Source organism: Artibeus jamaicensis, unplaced genomic scaffold, assembly GCF_021234435.1.
Source record: "Artibeus jamaicensis isolate MK-2021 breed Jamaican fruit bat unplaced genomic scaffold, CSHL_Jam_final contig_444, whole genome shotgun sequence".
Classification (NCBI taxonomy): Eukaryota; Metazoa; Chordata; class Mammalia; order Chiroptera; family Phyllostomidae; genus Artibeus; species Artibeus jamaicensis.
Genome location: NW_026521831.1, coordinates 9303502 through 9328616, shown reverse-complemented (window position 1 = coordinate 9328616; position 25115 = coordinate 9303502). Strand labels below are relative to the sequence as shown.

Genomic DNA, 25115 nt, shown 5'->3' with positions numbered 1-25115 from the left:
CAGTGTGGTTTAGTATTAGCTCTCCTGGCCTGAGATTAGTGATCTCTTCTTCTCAGGTAGTGAAACATAAAGATACCAACAAGATGATAATATATAAATAATAGGTCTACCAGAAGCAACACTTACATAATGCCAAGAAAGCATGCTTCGAAGCCATGAGAACTAGCACTCTCCGCAGGATGTCCTTATTAATAATGTAGTTCTTTATGTGGTAGGTATGGTGCTCCACACAAAATGTTAACAATTCCAATACGAGTGCCAACAACTGGGCAGTCTGAAAATCATCTAAAATAAACAAAACAATTTATTTAATGGCTAGTATTCTTTTCTTCCTCCAAATGTAGAATGCAAATTCCAATCAAGTACAATCCTATTAACCGAAACGTTTTAAAGTTAAGGAAAAGAACGTGCACTGAATGCCTACCATGTACCGAGAATGATGCTTCACATTTCTTGAACAACTTTATGAGGAATTAGTTTCACAAGACCCGAGTCTGAAAAGCCAGTAAAGCAGAGACTGGACACCAGCTACTGGGCCTGCTTTATTCCAGTGTAAGGGTGCTCTACCCTGCCCTAACACAGCCCTTAGCAGACGTGCACACCCCGCACGGGGGGTCCTGTCAGACACCGTCTGGTCTTGGTGCAATTACTCTCTCTGCTCCAAGAATCAACTAAGTATCTTCTGTGCCTCCTTTTTACACATAATGAATCAACATTGAATTATAATGACTGATTTATCTTGCCCACCAGGCAGCAAGCCTCTGAAATTATTTTATTTTTCAATTCCTCCATTCAGCCCCTAGAATCACAGCACATGCCTTCCATGCAATGGGCTTTCAAAGAATGTCTGATGAACTGAACATGTGGGTTTGGAAAGAAGCCTCAGGTTCTACCTAATATGAATCAAGTAGACAGGAAAAAAGAGTATCATGTTTCCAAGACTTGATTCTAGAGTCATTTATTTTCTGAGTCCTATTGCAAATTAAAATATACTATATTGAACCCTGGCCAGTGTGGCGGTCCCATGGGGTTGAAGGGTTGTGGATTCAGTCCCCAGTTGGGGTGTGTGCAGCAGGCAGCCAATCCACGTTTTCCTCCTTCCCCCCCTCCCCCTAGAATCACTGAGTATATTCTTGGGTGAGGATTTTAAAAAGTACTATATTGATAATTCATATGACCAAATAATGTATTTGTTCCCATAGTTTCAATATTTATCCCCAAAGTTTCAGATGAAGATTATAAAACTACTTTCTAAATTCAACACACAGATAAGATGAAAGCTAAAGGAATAAAATGAAGAAGTAATAAATCATTAAAACATAAGAACAATCACGAATGCAAATAAAAATAGCTCAATCTTGTCCTGGCTGGTGTGGCTCAGTAGACTGAGTAACAGCCTGTGAACCAAGGGGTTACTGGTTTGGTTCCCAGTCAGGGCACGTGCCTAGGTTACAGGCTGGTTCCCCACTGTGGGGCATGTGGGAAGCAGCCACACATTGATGTTTCTCTCCTTCTTTCTCCCTCCCTTCCTCTGTCTCTAAAAATAAACAAATAAAATCTCAAAAAAAAAAAAAAAAAGCTTAATCTTGAGCACAAGCTTTGCTCTACTACACACCTTGAGTACAAATACTCAAAATGAACTTATTATTTCACCTATGTAAATGCAAATGAAAAACAAATTATTACTTTAACAAAATTTTTTTCTCAATTCTGAAAACAAATAATTTCTTTTTTAAAATTTTTGTTTAGTTATTTTTCAAATACAGTTTTTTGTCTATTTCTCCCATCCCTGAAAACAAATAATTTCTTATATTATTTTACCTTTCTGTTATCTTGATTATAGTGCTTTAAAGAAATTTTACTCTGAACACCTCTTTTGAAAATACATTAGGCCTTTCTATGAACACTGTGAATTTCAGACTTCAAGCTCCAAGAACTACCAACCTGCACTGCCTTACCTTTGCTAGGTTTGTCTTCTGTTGTATTCGCCAGTAAAGGAGCAGTGAGGACATGCATACAGTGTTTGTAGAAGAAACCCAGAAATTCAGTCTTTTCTGTTTTCTAAGGAATCAAAAACACTTCCATGAACTTTAACTGCACTGGTTCCTACCAGCAATAAACAATATATTAGCATGATATAGACACGTCCATGGCTTACATTGGCAGTAGCTAACATGTTCTCTGGGTCAACTAAAGTTCGAAGCAGGCCCATAAGTTGGACTGCTCCTCCAAGTTCAGGGTCTGTATCACAAATCATATGTTCTATAATGAGGTTGATGAGCAAAATATCCTGGTGAGAAAAATACAAAAAGACCACTTATGAGAGAATGGAAAAAGCACAGGCTATGACACACTACAGTATTATATCTAGCTCTGTCTTGTTAGCTATAAACAAAATGAGATGACTGACTTATTAAATAGGTTATATGGCACTGTTTCCCTAAAATGTGGTACAAAGACATTACACTAAATAGCACTGTAAAGAAACTTTTCCAGTTATCTTTAAATCTCTGATTAAAGCAAAAACAAAATTTCAGTTTGGTATTAATAATCTTTATTACCTCCTGATAACAAAACAAGAAGAAAGGTAATGGGCCTTAGATGCATAGATTTAATAGTAAAAATGTTTAACTAGAATTTATAACTTTTTTCTTTCACTGCATTTTTGTGGATTCCTTCTATTCATGGCAAATAATATCTATACCTGTTCTCCACTTATGGGAATAATATAAAGTTTCAATTTTAAGAAAAAATTAGTTGGTACCTGCATGTCTGAAATTGGGGAAAATGAGATTCGTGTTTAGAGAACAAGAGGAGAATAAATGTACTATATAGATTCCAAATGTCACAGAAAACTGACTGTGGGTTTTCCTGAGGTCTGCTGTGACCGGTGTCCCTGGCCCAGGAGTAAATACAAACTGAGAAGGATTCAGTGAGAAAGATCCCTGCTCTTGCCTATACATGCGATGGTAGGACAGACAGAAGGAAGATGAGAACAGTTTATGAAAATGATGACAGAGATTGGGAATCAAGAGACCTACTGCATGTGAGTAAAGTACATCAATGTGTGTTCCACTAGTGGGTCGCAGGCCCAACAAGAATAGCCTTTGTTTTAATACAGGTAGTTTGGTTTTCAAGATTGGACTATTTTATAAAAGAAAAATGTGAAAATATATAACAGTTCAAACTTGCACTTTTCTGACATTACAATTTTTTTAAAAACCTTAAATATAGAAGTAACCGGGCATTCTACTTCATTTTAACATCACTACACATAAATGAGTATCTTTCTAAAAAGTTTATTTTCTCACATTTTAAAAAAGAGAAAAAAATCTATACAGATTTCTAGCCTCAAGGGGATGTCTTTCCCCCCTCCCTTAAGGAGTTTAGGGCAGAAGATTAGTTTATTATTAAGCAAAAAATTACTTTCAAGATTTTATAGGGGAAGGGAGGAATCAAAATCATTGCCTGAACTACCTTAGAACAGAGCGCACACCGAGGGCTCTCACACACGCTGCACTGCCAGGGCACAGGGTTCCCTGCCTCACTTTAAAACTGGCGTGTGTGTGTGTGCACGAACAAGACAACAGCTGGTTCCCCATGGTGAGGCAGTAAGGGCACTCTAGATACTGTCCCCAAAGGCCTAGGCTTCCTTTCTTCATTCTTGACGATTTTGGAAATCAATCCCTACCCAAGTCAATGTTCTCCTAGGAAAGTTATTCATAATTCCACATAAAGAATAACAATTTAGCCCTGAATGGTGAGACTGTGAACCGAAAGTGGTCAGTTCGATTCCCAGTCAGGGCACACGCCTGGATTGTGGGCCAGGTTCCCAGTGGGTGTGTGTGAGAAGCAACAGATCGATGTACCTCACACACAATGATGTTTCTCTCCCTCTCCTTCTCCTTCCCTTCCCCTCCCTCCAAAAATAAATATAAATCTTTATTTAAAAGAAAAAAAGAATGATGATTTATTGGTTAAATGATTTAAACAATATAGAAAGTTAACTTCAGAATTATGAAACATTCAAAAATTAAAAAAAAAATTTAAGCTGAGCATCTGTAAGGCACACTTTAAAACTGAGACAGGAGCCAATTAAGGGGAAGAATAGGCCATTTGATATGATGGCTACACTTTTCCCAAATGTCAAGTATTTAAATCTGAAGTAAGTACAGTTATTGCTCCCCATGTATAAATACTTACTGTTAGTGCAAATAATATTTACCTTGTTGGTTATTTTTTGCTCTGTTAACTTCTTACTTACATCATCGTTTTGCTGTGCCTCCTGCATGACAAACTCTCGTACCATGGATGGGTTATATTCAACCAAGTATGAGAATATATCAGTAGCAGCACTTCGCACCTGTGTATCATCCATGCCCTGCAGATAAAAAGCACTTATTTCTCATAATTATAAAAATAGGGAACTTATGGCTACATAAATTCAAAACCTAACAAATTAAAAGAAAACAATGTAATAAAAAAAGAGGCCAAGGATATTCTCCTGCATGTAAAATCCCTGGTTCTACAGATAAAGTTATACTTTCTTTTATTCTTATTTACTTTTCTATTTTAACATGTCAACAGGCTGTGAACTTAACAATTATTAAAGTGGAAGGGGGAACATGAGAGGCAGCCACACTTTGATTTTTCCCTCTCCCTCCCTAAAAATAAAATCTTTAAAAATATAAAAATATGGAAAATTCCTCTGAGCAGTCTTTCACTACTCTTCAAGAACTTTAATACTGAAGATTAAAAAAATTTTTTCTTATTAATTTATTTTTTAGAAAGGGGGGAAGGGAAGGAGAGAGAGTGGGAGAAAAACATCAATGTGTAGTTGCCTCTCATGTGTCCCCTACTGGGGACCTGGCCTGCAACCCAGGCATGTGCCCTGACTGGGAATCAAACCAGCGACCCTTTGGTTTGCAGCTCGCGCTCAATCCACTGAGCTACACCAGCTAGGGCTCTAATACTGAAGTTTTATAGCTTTTTAACCATTGTGTAATACACAGCTAATATTAAATATTGGCTATAAATACTTGCATGTTACATAAAAAATACTACTTTTGTAGATTAAAAATATAATGGCAATTAAAAATAAGGGGACACAGACTTACAAGGATGACTTCCAAAGCTGGTAATATGCCCATATTTGACAAAGTCTTGAAAAAAGCATCTCTATTTTGAGGTTGCAGTGTTTGGGAAAATGCACAAAATTCTTTTAAAAAGTTAACCTGAAATTAGGAAAAAGGGTAAGTGACTATAAAAGGTCTTTTGTTTTCATTTCATGTCCTTTATAATATGAAATTTCTTACCAATTCCTGTCTTTTTTCCTCATCTGTTGCTTCATCTGTTAGTTGTGCAAACAAATCTGTCAGAAATTTTTCATCTTCCTGTGAAATCAAAGGATAAATTACGCTCATTAATGGCTAAGTATAATAGAATAATTTCTAGATGCTGAAATAGAAGACATGAACTGCAGTTAACAACAACAAAAAAAAAGACTGTATTGGCAATGCGATTTTTAAAAACAGAGACAGAGAAACCCAACTACTGAAGGATAAATTGGCAATTTACACAGAAAAATTGTTCTTTATAACTTGGCAAGGCTCTATTTCCTAAGCCTATTTAAAGGCCACATAGTAAATATCTTAAGCTTTGCAAGCCATATGGTCTCTGCCACAACTATGCAACTCTGTTTTTATCACAGGAAGCAGTCAGAGACAGTGTGTAAATAAGTGAGTGTGGCTGTGTTTAAACAAAACTTTATTTACAAAAATCAGTTGTGGCCCATAGTTTACAGAACCCTGGTTCTCATAGTTTCATAACCTTAACTTTTAAGTTAATGGGTTTTTGGTGGTTGTTTTAGAGAGACAGAGGGAGGGAGGAGGGGGAAGGAGAGGAAAGTGGGTAGGTGTCAATATGTTGTTCAACCCACTTACACCTTCACCGGCTGATTTCTGTATGTGCCCTGACCCTAGGCTTAACGGGGTCAGGGCACATACAGAATGTTCTAACCCACAGTGCTACTGGCCAGGGCCAGAGTTAAGGTTTTACAACCTTTCAAATGGAAAATAAAAATGAGGACAAAGCTTCCCTGGTGTTTTAAAGACACAGAAAATGATTCAATTTTTTAAAAAGCTAAATTCAAGCCCTGGTGGGTATAGCTCAGTGGATTGAGCATGGGCCTGTGAACCAGAGTACTGCAGTTCAATTCCCAGTCAGGGCACATGCCTGGGTTGCAAGCCAGTTCCCAGCAGGGGATGCATGAGAGGCAACCATACATTGATATTTCTCTCCCTCTCTCCTTCCCTTCCCCTCTAAAGATAAATAAACTCTTTAAAAAAAAAAAAAGCTAAATTCAGAAGTTTAGAAAAACCTATTATTTGAAGATAGCCGTATGTACACATAAACATGCCTTAAATTATTTTGGAAGGGATTCAAAAGACTCCCATAGGGTAAAATTATCCTGAAAAGGATTCAGAAAACATGTTTGTAGGGTAAATAAGTCAGAGTACAGAACTTGGAAAGAACCTCAAACATTACCTTACCTCTTATTTTATAATTAAGACAGGTTAAGAAATTTCCCCAAAACCCAGCTACAGTGGGTGATAGAGACCTGATTACCTGTTCAATTTTCTCCATGACTATTTTGAAGATTTTTGTTATAGTTTAATTCCACACTACCTCAGCTAGAAGTAAATTCAACACTACAGCCATACAGACAAGCCAAAGTCTAAATATATATACACATACCTACATGTATATAGGGTTGTGTGTGTACATACAACCTTCCACTAGATTAACTATAAACTAGTGGTATTTCCTGTTCTGGGTGCTCAAAAAACATTTTCAGTAACACTGAAGCAGTTTGGTTATTCCCACCTTTACTTTTTTTCTAAAATGTACAAATAGGCCATACCTCAAATGGCATCCAATTTCAAGATGTATCCCAGATATAATGTATTCCATGAAATGGAAATCAAATGATTAAAAAAGATTCTGTGAACTGCTGCATTTGGGGTATAGAAGCAGAGAAAATAAGAATGTTTAACACTGTTACATAGAGTAGGCAAAGTTAAGGGATACAACTGTTTCTTAAGGTGGGTAAAAACCTGCTTTTAATTATATCTCTATCACTCCTCATCAAAAAATTTGTAAAATTCTACTTTCTTCACAGAAGCACTTAACAACTTGAAAGTACGCATACTTAATGAGCAAAACCAGCACAGGTATAAAGACTGAGAAAATACAGAAGTGACAAATCACCACCTAACAAAGTAAGAACCATGTGAGGCTAAAGAAAAGGACTGCGCAGGGCCATCCAAGGAAACCAGGAACCAAAACTGGATCAGAACACAGGGTCTAATAGGTCTCTAGTAAAAACCAGTTCCTTATCAAAGAATAAATGAAAACTGGTATCAAAACCCTTCTTCCTCCTCCATTATCAGTTATAATACACAGTACAGAGGATTACTACTACACTTACCAGAATATACTGCCTATATCATTTGTTTACATGTCTGTCTTAAATAAACAGAATATACACGTCAAATTAATCAACATTAATTGGATTACTAGTTCCAAGAAAGCAGCTTTGGTAAAACTGGCTTCTATTTGAAGTGCCCCCCCACCCACGACAAAGGCCAAAGACACTGAAAATACAGCAGTTTTCTAAAAAGAAACAGACACGAAAATTAAACTTACTGTTTTATTTATAGTGTGTGCAACCAAGCAGCTTTTCTGATATTTGTCTCCTTAATTTATTAAACAAGTCCAGGCTGCAAATAATTACTGTTTGTAGATCTGAGGTAAGGCTTTATAATATATCTTTCAAGTCATGTCACATATCCGTTATTCTCACAATATCACGGACATCAGAGAAACAAAAACATGGGAAGTACGCAGCTCACAAATCTCTGCACTATGCAGACTTCCATTTCAGTTAGAATAGACCAATTCACACACTATGGGATAATATACTGAAGAGGTTGTTTGACTTTGTGTGTGTTACAAATGCAAGTTACTGGCCTGCTCGTAAAGATTTTGATTCTATGTTTTGTGCAGACTCCAGGAATTTGCAGCCTAGGCAATTTTGATGGAAACAACCTGAAACACCAGACCTGAGAGACTAGGCATACTGTAAGAAGAAAATTTAGTTATTTAAAGGGAACGTGAAATTACCTCTGCTAAAGACAACAGTTCAAATGGTATCAATCAAGTAGGAAAAAAGAATAATCAAACTCACCTGTAACATACCAACAATTTCTACCTTATTGAAAAAAATGAAGGAGTGAAGTGTTGATAACATATTTTCTTCGAAGACTGATGGGGTGGGTAGAACCATATCTTGTATGTACTGGACTCTGTATGTCTGATGAATTTTTTGTTTCAGCTCAGGATCTGATATGGGAATCACTTCTTTAAACTTGGCTGTTTTTGTTAGAAATTCCCTGTGTTTTCGTGGTTGTGATAAAGCAGGATCATATTCTAAGCATCCAATGACATCCATTATACATTCCTCAGAGAACATAACTTCAAAAAGAGCAGTTCGATTCAAGAGAAAGATGCCTTTGATAATTTCATACAAGTGGTGCAGTCCTTCAATATTTTCCAAATCCTCACACACATGAAAAAGCTCTAAAAGCTTTTTAATGTAACCCTCATTTTCCAGTGCTAGTGCAAGTTTTTCACGACGCAGGGGGGACGGTAAAGATGATGCCACAAGTTCTGCAATTTCCTCAAGGCGACTTAATTCACAAGATGGTAATTCTAAACCTGGCGATGACATATCATCAAAACGCTCCTCTTCAGATTCATCTACAAGGTCCTGAGTGATGTCCACTGAAGGGTCCTTTCCTTGAACCTATTAAATCAGATTTATAATAGCTGACAATATAATCAAGCAAATCCAAAAGATATTCTTATATACATACAAGAAATATTATAAAAAACTATAATGACAACTCTGGGGTTTAAGATTCCTTCACACTTGACCCAACTGCCCACTTTTCTAAGTTACATATCTATAAGTAACATATACTTTCAATTTTAAGGTAGTTCAAAGTTAAGAAAGGGGATGAGCTTCCTCCTAAGTGCAAGATTTATCAGCAACATAAACATTCTAGGATATGCTAAACTAACTGTAGAAGGAGTGCCCTGCAGACCCTCGCTGAAGAGGCCTATGCTGAAACATCCACTCGCATCTTATATCCACGACCCTCTTTTCCAACAGAGGGCAAGTCTCAGAAACATTCACAACACTGTGCTCCACCATAGTCACCAGACTCCTCAAAGAGAAGCTTACAAATATCGTAATGCTGAGACCATAGAAAACATATATAATTGTAAGCAACAAGGAAAATAATTAATGTCAACTCTAGAAATCAAAGGCCAAAGAGCATACACCAACTAGCTTTGGACCAAAGTGGGTCACCGATTTGCTATAAACGCTGGTTGGTACCCAAAAATATGATTATGCAAACTGAATGGGAAACCAGTGCACACATACAGAAATGAAACCATGAAAAAGTAACTGTAACCTGTATGTAACAGAGCTATCCCCAAGAGGATCTGCTAAAAGTAACCAAACCACAAAAAAGTTTTCTTGTCTATACCTAAACTTGTAGCTTTCCTAATCCTCCAGAAGTCCTAAAGTTTGTCATTAAATCCCAATTTTATGTCAGTGTAAAGGCTCTAATTATAAAGATAACTTTTAAGGCTAAAAAGTATTTTTACAAAAGGCCAAAGACATATTCTGAAATAAAAGTAGTTTGTTCTCTTGGCCATATCATTTGAGACTGCTACTAAATCAGCTCAAAAGGCAAAACTGAATGGTGAAAGTATGGAAAAACTGGGCCTTACAAAGAAACTTAAAACTGCTTTGCATAGTTATAAGATATTGTTGATGGATACTAGAAGGGAAGATGTCCTGGAATATGTCTTCTAATACGCTGCACGGTGGTATCATCTTAATCTTGACCCAGCGGGCAGACCACTGCAAGGAGGCTAGATACATTCACAGCTTGTACCTTGCATGATCTTCAGTTTGGTTCTGGACCTGTTATTTACATAAGCTCTCATTATAGCTTTAGCGACCTCATACTGAAGCCATGGCTTTACTTGTAGAATAATGGTAGCATTTGATTTTTAAAAAAGAAAAGGGATGAGAACCTTTATTGAAATGAAAAATGGTATCTTCTTCAGCTAATTTACAAATATAAAGGTTAAGGTAGTAATCAGACAACCTGTATTTAGGATACTCTTGGAATCTGATCTCCTCAGAAAATCAAGGTGTGATTGTACAATTTGACAAATACTTTCAGAAGCAGAACAAGGGAAGAATGAAAATAAAAGTATAAGCTAGCAAAGAGCTTTCTTCTTTATTAAGAGAAAATATAAATATTAGAAGTCAGCCTGGACAAATATGAAGATAATGAGAATGTGAAGGTTATGAAAAACATAAAAAGGAAAAAAAGAGACACACTCAGACATAACTTCTATCAAAGAGTGTACTACAGAATGGTTTCTAGATCAAAAATAGTTTGGGCTCAGCCCTGGGTGTTGACTCAGTGTACTGAGTGCTGGCCTATGAACCAAAGGGTCAACCAATTCGATTCCCAATCAGGACACATGCCTGAGTTGCAGGCCAGGTCCCCAGTAGGGAGCACAGAAGAGGCAATCACAAGTTTCTCTCCCTCTCTCCCACCCTTCCCCTCTGTCTAAAAATAAGTAAATAAAATCTTTTAAATAATGATTTGGGTTCAAAACATAGTATTCCCTTGGATATGCTGGGAGAGCCAGAATCCAGAAATAATGAGAAGATCCAGAAACTGAGAAGCACAGACAGGACCATAAAAGAGTGACTGGGAAACAAAATACTGAACCTAAAGTATTTAAAGCTGGAGAAGGTCAGAAAAATATCTACAATGGCCTAGAAAAGTTACTGCAGAAAAAGTATCCGAGTACTACTATCTGTGACCCAAATGAAAATGACTAAGATTTATGGTATTATAGACTAAGGAAAAGTACAGTAAAGATCAGACAGTTGTATTATAGGAAAGCCAGGCATGGTGGTAACAGACTGAGTGCCAGTCGAAGTTAAATGTTGGCATAACAGAAGACTGGGTCAGGAGTGCAACAGTTCAACTCAGGAAGGTGAAGGAGAGCAAGCCTTTCCTGAATGGGTGCCAATAATTTTAGCATACCCCTAATTTCATCTCTTTGTGTAGAACTCCACGGGGCAAATCCTAGAGGAGCACGCTACAAAACAGCAATTGTATGGAATGGAAGGCAAAGAAAGCATTCAGATATAAATGTCTCTTACATGTTAGGACAAGAAAGGGACAGTTTAACAGGCAGGTTAATTTATGGGGAGGGGAACAGCTGAGAAGAATACAGAGCAGAAAAAAATTCTACAAGTTAAGCAAAAACTGTCTCAAGGACTGCAGCTTCTATTAAGGCAGTGGCTCTCAATCTTCATGGTGCACCAGAATCACCCAAAGCAAGCAAGGGTTGACAGACTACAGCCAACTTGGCCTACCACCTGTTTTTGTAAATGAAATTTCCCATGAAGAAAACCAATCCCATTTACTGATGTGTTTTCTATGGCTATTTTTGCACTAAAATAGCAGAGCTTAATAGCCATTAAACTTTATGACCCACAAAGCCCAAAATGTTTAGTTCCTGCCCTTTACAGAGAAATCTGACCAAAGGCTTTGTTAGAGTCACACTTGCTGCTGGTCTGAGAACTAAACCTTCACAACCACTGAATTAAGGAAATCTGAAGATTATTTTCCAGCTAAAATAAATGTGAAGATAAAGAAGCTGCCCTTACAATGCAATGGTCTAAATGATTACATAACAAGAGCCAATGCCTTAAGCCGCTAGAGCAAATAAAATGCATTCACAAAAGATTATGGAAATTATTAACTGAACAGGAAACTCCAGAATCAACTAGAACATGCAAGATGAGGTCGAAGAAATAGTCAAGAGCCACAGAAGTAACTTAACAAAGTGATATGATCAGATGTGCATTTTTAAAAAGATCACTCTAGCTATGGTATGGACTTGAATGAAAAGACGAGTCAAGATGAAAGCAATAAACCAGGCACAGAATGATGGTGGCTTAGTAAATTATGATAGTGAAAATGAAGCCAACTGAACGGATTTAAAATTTATGATTGAGAGACTGAATGAATATGAGTGAAAAAGGATAAACACAACCCTCAAGTTTCTGATTTCAGCAATTGGATGGCATTTACTAAAATGAAAGAGATAGAAGAATGAACAGATCTCAGTGAGATTATGTTTGGTTCTGGACTATTAAATCTGAGATGCAAGGGGGCACTAACAGAGGAGCTCCCAAAGGCAACTGGATAGAAAATCGTGGCTACAGCAAAGGTCTGGGCTGGATAGTTTGATGTCAAGTAACTGAACTTTTCTGTAAATCAGGCTTTTCACAGAGAGCAGTGAATTTAAGAGATCTACATGAAATGCTTGTGTACGGGGGTAGGCGAAAGCAGGTTTACAGCTATAATACAAACAAATGCAGTAAGTAACAAATATTAAAAGACTAAAAACTGTGTTTTGCATCTGCACAACTGTAAACCTGCTTTTGCCAATTCCCGTATTTAGTAAAATTTTGAGTATTAGCTGAAAGCATAACAAAAAAATAAGGTATTAAAAGAGAGTGTGTTGGTTGTCTAATTTTTTAAATTACCTGACATATTTTCTCCCAAATTTCATCACATCCAGCTTTTTCTTGAAAGCTAAGGGCCAAATCATAATTTTCAGCTTCAGACCACACAATCAAAGTATCCTTGAGAGAGAAAAAAAGAAGTCTGAATGATTAACATACATTATCACAAACTACTTCAAAGTATAAGGCAAATGAATAAAGCAACAAGGAACTGAGAACAGTATTCATTTCACTTTTTGAGACACTGACATTGGTAATTACCCATGACCCTTTACATTTCACTTTATCCAATCTATGAAAACTATTTCCCTTAAGGAGTAATTTAACCAATATATGACAAGCATAGCAAAACGAGCATACAGTCTAACTGTACTAAAACATACAAAGTGAACATTTTCATCAATCCTATGCTTGCACACTAAGTTACATTTCATGCCCAAAGAGAAAGTCTGAGCATTAACAGTAACTAGAGCATGTTAAGGAGAGGACAGGATGGATAAGCCTAGCTCCTCCCTCTGCTGTCAACGTCAAGTGTTTTTTACCTGGGGTATGTAGGCCCATGAAGCCCTTGAAATTACCGGCTAAATTTGTAACATGTGAACATTTGTCTAGACGGATTGTTGTGAACTTTCACCAGTGCTGTGCTTCAAGAAGCAAGGTCCCACCACCCCTCTACTCCTCTTCACTTTTATTTTTTTAATGATGGTAAGTTTAATAAACAGGTCCAGTTTTTATTAAGATGAAAACAGGCAGAACACTACGCTTACGATACTAAGACCATCTTACATTCCCCACAGTACAAAATAATGTGTTCTATAATACTTATAGGGTCTGGGTATATTTTCAAACTTACTGACAGTAAATAAACATATACCCTCTTTCATAGCAATCAACCATTTTTTAAAAAGGGCCCTTGCCCTGGCTGATGCAGCTCAGTGGACTGAGTGCCCGCCTCTGAACTGAAGGGGTGCCGGTTCGATTCCTGGTTCAGGGCACATGCCTGGGTTGTGGTCAGGTCCGTGGTTGGGGGTGTGCGAGAGGCAACCAGTCAAAGTATCTCTCACACACTGATGTTTCTCTCCCTCTCTTCTCCTTCCCTTCCCCTCTCTTAATAAATAACATCTTTATTAAAAAGTTGTTATTTGTTTATTTTTAGAGAGATGGGAAGGGAGGGAGGAAGGGAGGCAGAAAGAAAGAAGAGAAACAATGTGTGGATGCCTCTTATAAGCACCCACTGGGGACCTGGCCTGCAACCCAGTCATGTGCCCTGCCTGGGAATCGAACGTGCAACCCTTTGGTTTGCAGGACCATGCTCAATCCACTGAGCTACACTAGCTAGGGCAAATAAAATCTTTTAAAAAATGAAAACGCGTCCTCTTACTGAGAGAGGTCTATGAAATGTTGAATGGCACTCCCTAGTGCCATTCTACATTTACATTTTTAAAAAGCTTAATATAACAGTGATCATGTAGCATTTTCTCAAACTAGTCAAAAAAGAAGAGTAAGAGAAGTTATAGTTAAATGGATTTGAGTACAATATAAAGAAAAAAATAACTCAATCCAACCAAAAAGTAACTGAAAGGAGCCAAGCACAGGCTGACTGAGCATCTAGCAGGGTGCTGAAAGTGCACTGATCAGACTGTCTTCAAGGTAACTGAAAGGACCTAGATTTCTACTGTGGCAGTTTTGAATACTTTTCATTACCCTAGATACCTCTTACTGGACACAAATGGATCTCATGTTAAAAAATCTGTGTGCTGAATTTGCATATTAACTCTGTTTAGTCAAGTATGTAACTGTCCACCACAAGATCAATATAGTCTCTCACTGAACTAAAGTAATGACAGTCACAAAAGGAAGGGGGAGAGGGAGTGAAGGAGTAATGCCAGACGGAGGTGTATAAATAATCATTTGATCAGGGTGTGCAGCATTACTATTAGTGAAAATCCACAATCTTACTCACAATTTTAAAAAAGAGCTCAAAGATCCCTGTTTACTATATTCAAGAACTTCTCGAGATCAGAGATCACAGATCCCAGGTAGGCGATGTGTTCCACAGCGATGGACCGCTGTTCAGGCTCAGAATTACTTACATGAACATTGTAAATCTGTCAGGTGGGTAATCTCCCTAGGCCTCAGCTTCTTCATCTTTAAAATGAGTATAATACAACTATTACGAAACGTGGTGATAATATAAGACCCATAGGAAAAAGCCTAAAATCACTATCACATTAGTAATAAGATGAATTTAATATAACTGTAAGCAACTGCTCTGCTACAATGTATATTCAAAAATCACGTGGAGGCTTACTTTAAGGCACAGCTAGACATCTGCTCTTAATTATCCATTTGGCAAATTTGGAAGTTAGAGAATTCATACATCTTGCTCTTCGGTTTTCCTTTAAGAGCCTAATTTTCATACATTACCTTGCCTATTTGTGATTTAACAGCTTAAAGGTTAAGACATGAATTAACTCATTCATTCTTAACTGAATGAATGAAACCTCAAAATGTGAATTTATGTATTCAAGTATAAAACACCAAAGCCAAATACTCCAGTCTCCAACCATTCCAATCAAACCTAAAAATTTTCTTAACACTGAATGATGCAACATAGCGTGAAGTAGATCATTCAACTATGAGGAAAATATTTCACATTGTACCAATGTTTTTTGGACAAGTATGCCCAAAATAAATCGCCACTAAATAAATTCAGGAGTTTAAATCAGCCTTCCTCTGTACTGTGTGTTACTTCAAGCAACTCACAACCTTTGCATCACCTAATGTGCAAAATAAAGCCAATACTAAATTCCTCCTAGTAGTATTTTAGTGTTGATGATGAAGCAAAGCACTTTACAATTTATAAAATGATACATGCATATATTTATAAAGTAATATATATGAATGTGGTGGTAATATTCTTTATCATGAATTATTTTCTCTCTGCACCTTCAGGGCAATGGGAAACTGATACTGATTTCAATGGATTTGTAGAACAGTGTGTGTATCAGTTCCAAACAGACGGCATTCAACGCATTCAACGACAGTGCAAGTTTCAACGACAGTGCAAGTAGGTATTAAATGAGGGAATGATTTACTTTCAAATATCTCCTGTACATCAGAAAGGTACAAGAAAGAATACTCAAACTGAAACTTGCCTTAAAAACTGTAACTTCATTGTAAGATCCTCCTCAGGCTATGTAAGAAATCAGATTTTTATCTACACTGAGCTGCGGTACAGGGATATGAGTATTCCCTCTGGCACGTACAACAGTAAAGGAAGGAGTTTCTACTATTCAGTTGTGTTTACTGGCTGATGATTACATTGGTGGCCACTAAAAAAAATCTTTGGACAGAAACAACAAAACTTCTATTTTTAATGTTCAATTATTAAGGTTCAGCTGCTCAACTACCTGGGACATAAAATTAGCTTGACTGAAATCAAGTTTTTTTTAAAATTTAAAATGATTGCTGTTTATATTAGAGAAATTGGCAGAAATCAAATTTTTTAAATTAGGCTGGCAAAATACATTGTAATCTGTTTTTGAATTTTTCATTGTAAGTAATCAGAGGGTGAATTTTCATTTAATCACTAAACTGAGATAATAGGCAAAATAAGACACATCTTTAAATTTTTACCTGTTGTTTCTGGTATGCAGTGTTAGGATTTATTTTGGATTCTAAAAGTAGAGAGCCTAGGAAACAAAAAGAAAGACATTCCATTATGTAATTGCAAACCAGCAAAACACACATATTTCCTTTTTCTGAACATGTGGTGCACATACAATTCAGTTAAGAAAATTTCTCACAATACAGAATTCACCACACTTCATCTTCAAACAGGCAGTTTATTTCTCATTGGAAGCTAATTTGCACTCCCCTTGGTAGTATACTAAGACTCATGGTATGTGGAAAACAACTATCATTTTGTTACAAAGAGCAAATTTTAAGACTAAATTTATACCTCTCCCCTCATCAACCAGTTCCTAGGTTATCCCAATGCACTAATCTCAGGACAGGTTATGGCCCAAAATGCTTGAGAAGCAGCAGATTTCTCTGCACCTGTCTCTCATCCAAAGCGTTCATTTCTTCTCATATAACACTTAACAGCTGCTTTACCCATTCCAAAAGGGTGCTCTTAACATGTCCAGATTTAACTAGCTTGCTTTTATGTTACTCATTTATGAATACTGTCCCATGTTAGTGATTCACTGACCATTTATTGTACTTCTATGTGCTCATAACAGCACTGTTATATAGTAAAATACCAGCACTGCCCAGGTTGTGATGACTTAACTTGCAAATATCCTATGTACATAAACAGCTTTCCCTTTCACTCTAAACACCTCCCCCACTCCCAGTGTCTAGCAGGGGTGAACTGCTTAACCCAAAATCTTTTTTCCTTTCTGTACTTAATTAAGGTAACTAAACAGTCTCCATATTTTTCTCATCTTGTGGCCCCAATACCCCATTTCTTAAGGCTCTTTCCTTTTTACAACTTTTAGCTGCAGTTCAGCTAAATATTCTCACATTCCAGAGGAAATTGTTTAATCTCCCTCCTCTTGTTCTAAACTTTTGCCAGAATAATCAAAATAAATTTTCCAGCGTCCCTTCCATTTCCTTTATGCACAATTATTAGATTTTTTATTTTGGTAATTTTTAAGAAGTGTCACCATTCTACACTCGTAAGAAAAAGTAGCAAGTGAATGAACTCAATGTTTAGAGTTCCTTAAAAGTATTAAAAGTCTCCAACTATCTTTGTAAATATTCTTTCATTATTTTAACTACTAGAACAAAAATTGTATTTGACTATTTCCCAATGAAATCAGTCATCAAACTTACTTTTTAAAGATGGGCCATGGCATATAATTACACTCTGGTTTCCATGAAAAAAATACATTACAAAAAACCTACTTTGAAATATCGTGTCCTCAAAAACTGTCTGTCTCTAGAAAAACTGTAAGATAATCAAGTGAACAACTGGATTACTTTAAAAAATTTCAGAAGCTGCAAGAAGTGCAGTGTCATAGAACCAAACTGAGTAATGCCTCTTTAAAAGTTAACAACCTACCTCTCCCAAAAATGATTAAAATTTAAAACTCCTGTGCTGCAGATAATACCATCAAGAATTCGAAAAGACAAACCAGAGAATGGAAGAAATCACCTGGAAGTCACATATCTCCTAAGGGACGAGTATCCAGAACTCTTAGAACTCAGTAATAAGATGATCTAATTTAAAAATAAGCAATGGATCTGAACAGACATCTCTCCAAGAACATGTACAAATGCACAGTAAAATGAAAAGACACTTAATATCATTAGTCATTAAGGAACTACAAATTAAAACCACAAATAAGCCCTGGCTGGATAAGCCCTGGCTCAGTGGATTGAGCATGGGTCTGCAAACCAAAGGATAGCGGTTCGATTCCCAGTCAGGGCACATGCCTGGGTTGCAGGCCAGTTCCCAGCAGGGGACCCACGAGAGGCAATCATACATTGATATTTCTCTCCTTCCCTTCCCCATTAAAGATAAATAAATAAAAACCTTAAGAAAACACACAAATAAGATAACATTTCACACAAGGTAGGATGCCTATAATCTATTGAGACAGACAATAACAAGTGTTGACAGCAATGTGGAGAAATGGGAACCCTCACACATTTTGCTTATAGGTGCAAAAAAGGCATCCACTTTGGCAAAGTTTGGCAGTTCTTTGAAAAGTCAGTTACTGCCCTGACTGGTGTGGCTCAGTGGGTTGGGTACATCCTGCAAACTGAAAGGTCACTGGTTCGACTCCTAGTCAGATCACATGCCTGGGTTGTAGGCCACGTCCCCTCCGCACCCAGCTAGGGGTGGGTATACAAGAGGCAACTGAGATCTATGTTTCTCTCTCTCCCTTCCCCTCTTTCTAAAAACAGTAAAATCTTTTAAAAAATTAGTTACCAACAGGTCCACTCCTAGGTATACACTCGAGAAATTGAAGTGTTATGTCCACACAAATACAGGGATGGGCAAAAGTAGGCTCACAGCTGTAATGTGAAGAAGTTTCTTCTTCTACTATGATTATTGTGTTTTCCATATGAACAACTGTAAACCTACTTCTGCCCAACCTTGTGTGTGTCCACATGTCCATGGTAGCAATTATTCATAACGGCACAAAAGTGGATACAATCCAAATGTCTGAAGACCGATGAATAAAATGAAATACTATTCAACTATACAAAGAAATGAAGTTGTGATACATGCTATAACATGAATGAACCTTGAAAACGTTATACATGAAAGAAGCCAGTCCCAAAAGACCACATACCATATGACTGCATTTTAATAAAATGTTCAGGATACGCAAATGTAAAGAGCTGTACATTAGGTGTTGTTTAGGGCTGGAAGGAACGGGGAGTGAATGGGCAGTTAACTGCTAATGGGCATGTCATTTCTTTTAAAGACAAAATATTCTAAAATTAGACTGTGGTGATGGCTGCATAACCCTGAGAATATACTATAACACTGAATTACACTCTTTGAATGGGTGAATTATACGCCATGTGAACACTGTTTTAAAAAAGTAGGCCCTGGCCAGGTAGCTTAGTTGGTTAGAGCACTGTCCCAATACACTAAGGTTGCAGGTTCAATACCTGTTCAGGGCACGTACAAGAATCAACCAATGAATGTATAAATAAGTAGAACAACTAATCAATGTCTGTCTCTTTCTCTCAATGTCTATCTTCCTCTCTTAAAAAAACACACACAAAAAAAACCTTAACAGTGTAAATACTCAAATGGAGTATCATCCTATAGCAGTGTTAATGGACTAAACATATGTGAAAGCAACAACACACATGAATCTTACAAACAGGAGTGAAAAGAAGCCTCAGACAAAAGTGTATACCATATAATTCCATTTACATAAAGTTCAAAAAAGGCAAAAATTAACCTATGGCATTAGAAGTTAGGTTGTGGTTTTAGGTATCAGCAAGTAGGGTTCCAGGGAGGAGAAGAAAAGATAGTGACTGAGAAGGGAACAGGAACAGGTTTCCAGAGTGCAGGTTATTTTGTGAAAACTCATCAAGCTGAATAATTCTACTGGGTTGACCAAAAACTTCGTTTAGTTTTTCTGTATGATGTCTCTAGTAGTACTTAGTTGTCTTGAACTTCATTAGAAACAGTTTTATTAGACTGTACTGACAGCTGTCGTATCAGCATGCATTTCTTAAAAACATCAAAATTGGTATATTTTTGTGCAGCTGTTTTAATATTTAAGACAAAAGAAAATACTTAACATTTCTGGTGTATTACACTTTATTACTTCAAGAAAGGTAAAAACACAACTAAAGCACAAAAAAGATGATTTGTGCAGTGTATGGAAAAAATGCTATGACTGATCAAACAAGTCAAAAGTGGTTTCCAAAACTTCTTGGCACTACTGACATTTTGGCCACATACTTCTTTGCTGTGGGGCTGTCTTATGCATTGGAAGGTGTATAGCAGCGCCCTGGCCTCTACCCACTAGAAGCCAACAGAGAGGGAGAGCCAACACACTCAAAACATCCAAATCAGTAAAGTCATTGGTGTAAATGAAAAAAGTATCTTTTATTTTATAGAAAAAAAGCAATAGACTGTTTAGCCACCCCAACAATTTGTGTACCTTTTTAATATCCATACTGTACTTCAAAAGTTTGGTTTTTTTTAAAGTTTAAGAGAAGGGATAAACAATACATGGCACAGGAAGGTGGAATTAGCACTTCCAGTTGTGTTTTCAATAAACATATACACCTGACTTCAGAGCAGCTAAAACAAAACAAAACAAAACAAAACAAAACAAAACAAAACAAAAAACTGGCAGTGGTATACCTATTTTTAAGTACCAGTCCCTTTTCTTTTCTTTCTTTCTTTAAATGGGAGATCTTTTTAATTTGATTTTATTTATTTATCTTTAGAAGGGAAGGGAAGAGAAGGAGAGAAATATCAATGTATGGTTGCTTCTGGTGCATCCCCTGCTGGGAACTGACTGGCCTGCAACCCAGGCATGTGCCCTGACAGGGAATCGAACCTCGATCTTTTGGTTCACAGGCCCGTGCTCAATCCACTGAGCTACACCAGCCAGGAGGCAGTCCCTTTTCTATTTGCTTCAAAACTCTCACAACAGGGTTACAGGGTCAGGGTAATTACAAAGGAAAAATCACAAGCTGAACATTTGAAGTGTCCCCTCCCAAAACTCTGGCTAAAACATACTAGAAGCTTCTGGCATTGGCAAGTGTATTCTTTTTGGGGGTGCCATTGAAGACGTTAGGAGAAAGTATCTTTCCTGAAACCCACTTCAGCCATATTCCAGGGCTTCAGTCTAAGATACCACTTTTAGAAGTCCAGCTCTGGTCTGCAGTACCATCTTCCCTCAGCGATCAGTAGAAGTTGTAGAGGGCAAATAGCTTTTTAGTTTGGGAGTGAAGTAAGATAATAATGAAAAGACCCATTTCTAGTCCATGTATTAGGTTCCTCATCTCCACCTTCTAGTTTCTATTGGGTCAAGTTATGAGCACTTCCCCAATCAACTGAAAAGATCCAGCTGAGTGTTAACATGCATCAACCCAACCCTTCCCCCAACAAGTTTACCTGTATCAGTTGCTATAGCTACAGTACTAAGAACAATGCTCCCATCCTAGTAATATGAGTATGGACGCAGACGTACAGTTCAACTGTAGGTGAGAGGCATTTATCATAGTAGCAAAGACAAAGGGAGAACTGAGGAAGATGATCCTTACCAGACCTGAAGCAACATTAAAGGAGGTAGAAAAGGTTCTCATCAAGGGAGTACACATACTTTTGATAATGAGAAGGTCCAGTGTATCATCCTAATAATATTGAAGCACACAGATAAGGCAGCCAACCACTACAACTTATTTGAGAAACACATTCATTCTCTGGAAAGAAGCCGATGATGCCCTTATCCCCCTAGAGAAATTCACTCTCACCCTCCCAATGACTCCTCCTCCTCATGCCATCTGAGACACTCTCACACAGACAAGAGAAAGACAAGCCTACAAAGCAAACTCCAATATTAAGACCTGAGAAAGGACTCCCCACTTCCAACCTGAACGTCTGGGAAAGAAATATGGAGACACACACAAAAAAACCCAAGAGAGTCAAGCTAAGCAGAATGCACCAACACGTGTAATTAAATCTGTCACTTGCAGAATCTGTCATTCAGACCACTAGCAAACCAACTGTGCTCAGGTGAACTAAAGGGCACAACTGCACAGCAAGTGCTTGTGGAATCCGTCCCCAAGAAGTTCTGATATGCCTCCAAGCCACTATTTGCACATATACTTCTTTAAAATAATAAATAAAAAGAGGGTCCATAATTCTCGTTGACTATTACCAAGACTCAAAATCAGCAATCTTTTTGGAGGATCATTTGTCTTTATCAAGCTTTTCAAAATATACTACTCCTTAGTTCAACAATTCTTCTAGGAAATTATCTTACATCCTCACATAGATGCCAAGTATATGAATAAATATGTCACTGGCAGTGTTTATAATGGTAAAAAACTAGAAACAACCTCCATGCCAGCTGTTCTCAAAGTGTGGAGGCCTTAAGGGATCTGGCAAATCAAAACTATATTCATATTACTAAAAGGTGATTTGCATTTTTCACTCTTGTTTTTCTCAGTATCCATACTGTGGTACTGTAACAGGCTGAATGAAGATGAGAAACCTCCTTTTAAAAAAATTAGGCCAAGCATTAAAGAGATTTGTAAAAATGTGAAATAAGGACACTCTTCTCACTAAATTTCTTGTTTTAAGAAAGCTTTTTAAAGTCTTACTTTTAATTTCTAATATGGTAAATATTAATAGATATAACTCACATAAACAAAAGCTTTTGGGGATCCTCAATTTTAAGAGTATGAAGGTATCCTGGGACAAAAGTCTGAGAAATGCCCCTGAACAGAGCACTGTGTGAACTAAACACGCAGTGGAATACTCCTGGACATTTGGATGAGACAGATCTGTGCACCCCGACACCACAGCAGAGGAAGGGAAATGGCCCTCAGAACATCGCCAAGACAACTGCAGGCAAAAGCAGTCACAGACTAACAGCAAGAAAAAGTGACAATAAGATCAATAGTAAAATTATGAGTATAAATAATTAGGTCATTAAAAACATTCCCTCTCTGCTTCATGACATTTTGGTTCCTCCTATAAAATGAAATGTGAGAGCTTTTCTTTCTTTTTTTTAAAATCCTGTTGCCAACCCCCAACACACCCTTCAAAACAAACACCTCCCAGGAAGGGGGTGAAGGCAGTTGGCAGTAGTGCTGACTAAACTACCATTCCCAAAGAGTTTAAATCAGCCTGGATGCAGCTAGCAAACAGCTTGTTTGATTCCTCCTCTAACAAACATACTTATACACTCATGTAAGTATTTTTAAATCTGGTTAACAGAAAAATTAGTGTTGATAATGATGATCCAGAAGCACATTACAAACGAAAGTTTATCTATCCAACACATGATCATTACATTGCTTAAGAAAAACTTTCTAGCATATATTTAAGAGACATTATATGAAAACTGCTGAGAGCTTTAATCTCTGGCATACAGTCTTATTTAGCTGGAAAATTCACTTATTTGGAAGATATCATTTCCTTTCACTGAAGAAATGACCTGAATTTCTATAACTTCTGTGGTTTTATTTTCAATATTAACCAACAACCAATCAATCAGTCAAGTAGTATGGAGTATCTGGTGTGGGGTTAAGAAACTTAGGTCCTGGCCTCAGTTTAGATTTGCATAAACACAAGGATTTCAGAATGAATAGCTCCAGCTCTGTTCCTCCAGAGGAAGCAGTTCAACCTCTAGGTTTCTCCAATATACTGTTCTTATCAATGCTCAAAGCTAAAGGCAGGGGCTTAAGGTACCAGGAAGAAAACGCCATCAAAAATGAGTTAAAGAAGTCCAAAAATCTCATCTGGATAAAAGACTAGTGTATGCTTTATACGTAGAGCAGGTCTGTGTTCTAGGTACCCCTCTCCTGATTTTTGTGGTCCCGCTAATGGGACACACATGGCATTTAAAAACTGAAATGAAGGTTTAGGGGAAAAAACAAAGTGGCAGCATCACATTAAAAAGTTTCACACCTGGGTCAAGTCTTCACTGCACTCCGTTATCACACGGAACAGATGACAAGGGTTTGGTTACCCTAAGCCTATATTCGTTTTCTACAAAGTAGGTCTACACAAGAAAAAATATTGAAATCAACATTTCAAATGAAGTATTTCTCCCAGTACTGACACTAAGCTCTTCTTGGTAGCTAAATCTAGAATGCTTCCTGTATGCAAGATTCTATACTTACTGATTTGTAAGAATAGCAGTAAAAAATGCTGATGCTCTCTCTGTTCATTTCTCTCACCACAACAGCCAAAACAAAACAAAAAAGACTTTCCCACCCAAAGTGTTCTGACCTTCTTTTCTAATTACAGCAGAGACAGAGGCAACCAAGTTCTACCAAGAGGCAGAAACACGGGATTACAGTTTTTATCATCAGCTAGTAGTGCTACCATGACCAAAACATTTCCCCGTGTCTCATTTTCATCATGCCCCAATGAGAACTGGATCTTTCTAACTCTGAAACAGTCAAGTCAGATAATAGTTAAAACTATTTTGGAATGTAAAAAATACTTTATAAAACTCAAGGCAAAAACCAAATACAAGAACATTATCATTGGTGCTTGGCATGTAATCCAGAGTGAAGAGTATGGATATGACTTCACGTTCAAAGACATCCTTCAGTGTGTAGAGAAATTCCAGTTTCTTTATCAATTCTCAAGCTGGCAGGCAGAGCTGGTAAAGACCATAATGGAGGAAAGTAGAACAGTTTGACCATAAAGTGAGAGGACAAGGGATGACACTATCCTTACTTCAGCAAGTTAATAGGTAGAGCATAAGCTGAGAGAAGAAAAATACTTAGTCATCTTTACTGAAGATAGAACTTTGCAGGTACACAGCTATGATAATACCTGAGGAGGTAAACCCATTAAAGAAAAAAATGCATGCCCTATAACATATCTTGCCAACATGAACCTATTAAATAAGAATGCCAATTCAGAAAAATGGGCTCAGGGGCTTTGTGGGACATCCTATCATCTCCAAGGCAAAACGCACTACAGATCTGCCAACCCAGCCCACTTCAGGGGAAACAGCATGCTCACTGAGTCAGATGGCCCCTGTAACGAGGAGGCCCCAGTTACTTCCATTCAGAAGTTGCATTTCTCATTTTCAGACCAGTATATAAGCTCGTCTAACAAGATAAATGACCCATTTTATAGAAAATCAGAAACATTTTCCATTTTGCTCATCACAATAAAAAGAAAATGCTCAATTATACTACAAGGGAGAATGAGGAGAGCACACAATGATGA

The 25115-nt window shown here is 37.3% G+C and overlaps 1 protein-coding gene across 3 annotated transcripts in view; it reads right to left on the bottom strand.

Moving 5' to 3' along the window:
- The window catches only part of PPP4R3A (protein phosphatase 4 regulatory subunit 3A), a 36905-nt gene that overhangs the window by 9358 nt on the left and 2432 nt on the right, over positions 1-25115 (bottom strand). Inside the window, exons 2-10 of one of the 3 annotated variants that reach the window (XM_037130120.2) lie at positions 16340-16395; positions 12722-12820; positions 8249-8866; positions 5316-5393; positions 5118-5234; positions 4226-4381; positions 2159-2290; positions 1959-2061; positions 127-285 (exon numbers count right to left, since the gene is read on the bottom strand). In XM_037130120.2, the coding sequence (XP_036986015.1) occupies positions 127-285; positions 1959-2061; positions 2159-2290; positions 4226-4381; positions 5118-5234; positions 5316-5393; positions 8249-8866; positions 12722-12820; positions 16340-16395 (1518 nt within the window). The remainder of the gene's footprint in view (positions 1-126; positions 286-1958; positions 2062-2158; positions 2291-4225; positions 4382-5117; positions 5235-5315; positions 5394-8248; positions 8867-12721; positions 12821-16339; positions 16396-25115) is intronic. The other 2 variants (XM_037130122.2, XM_037130123.2) reach the window with 2 other exon arrangements.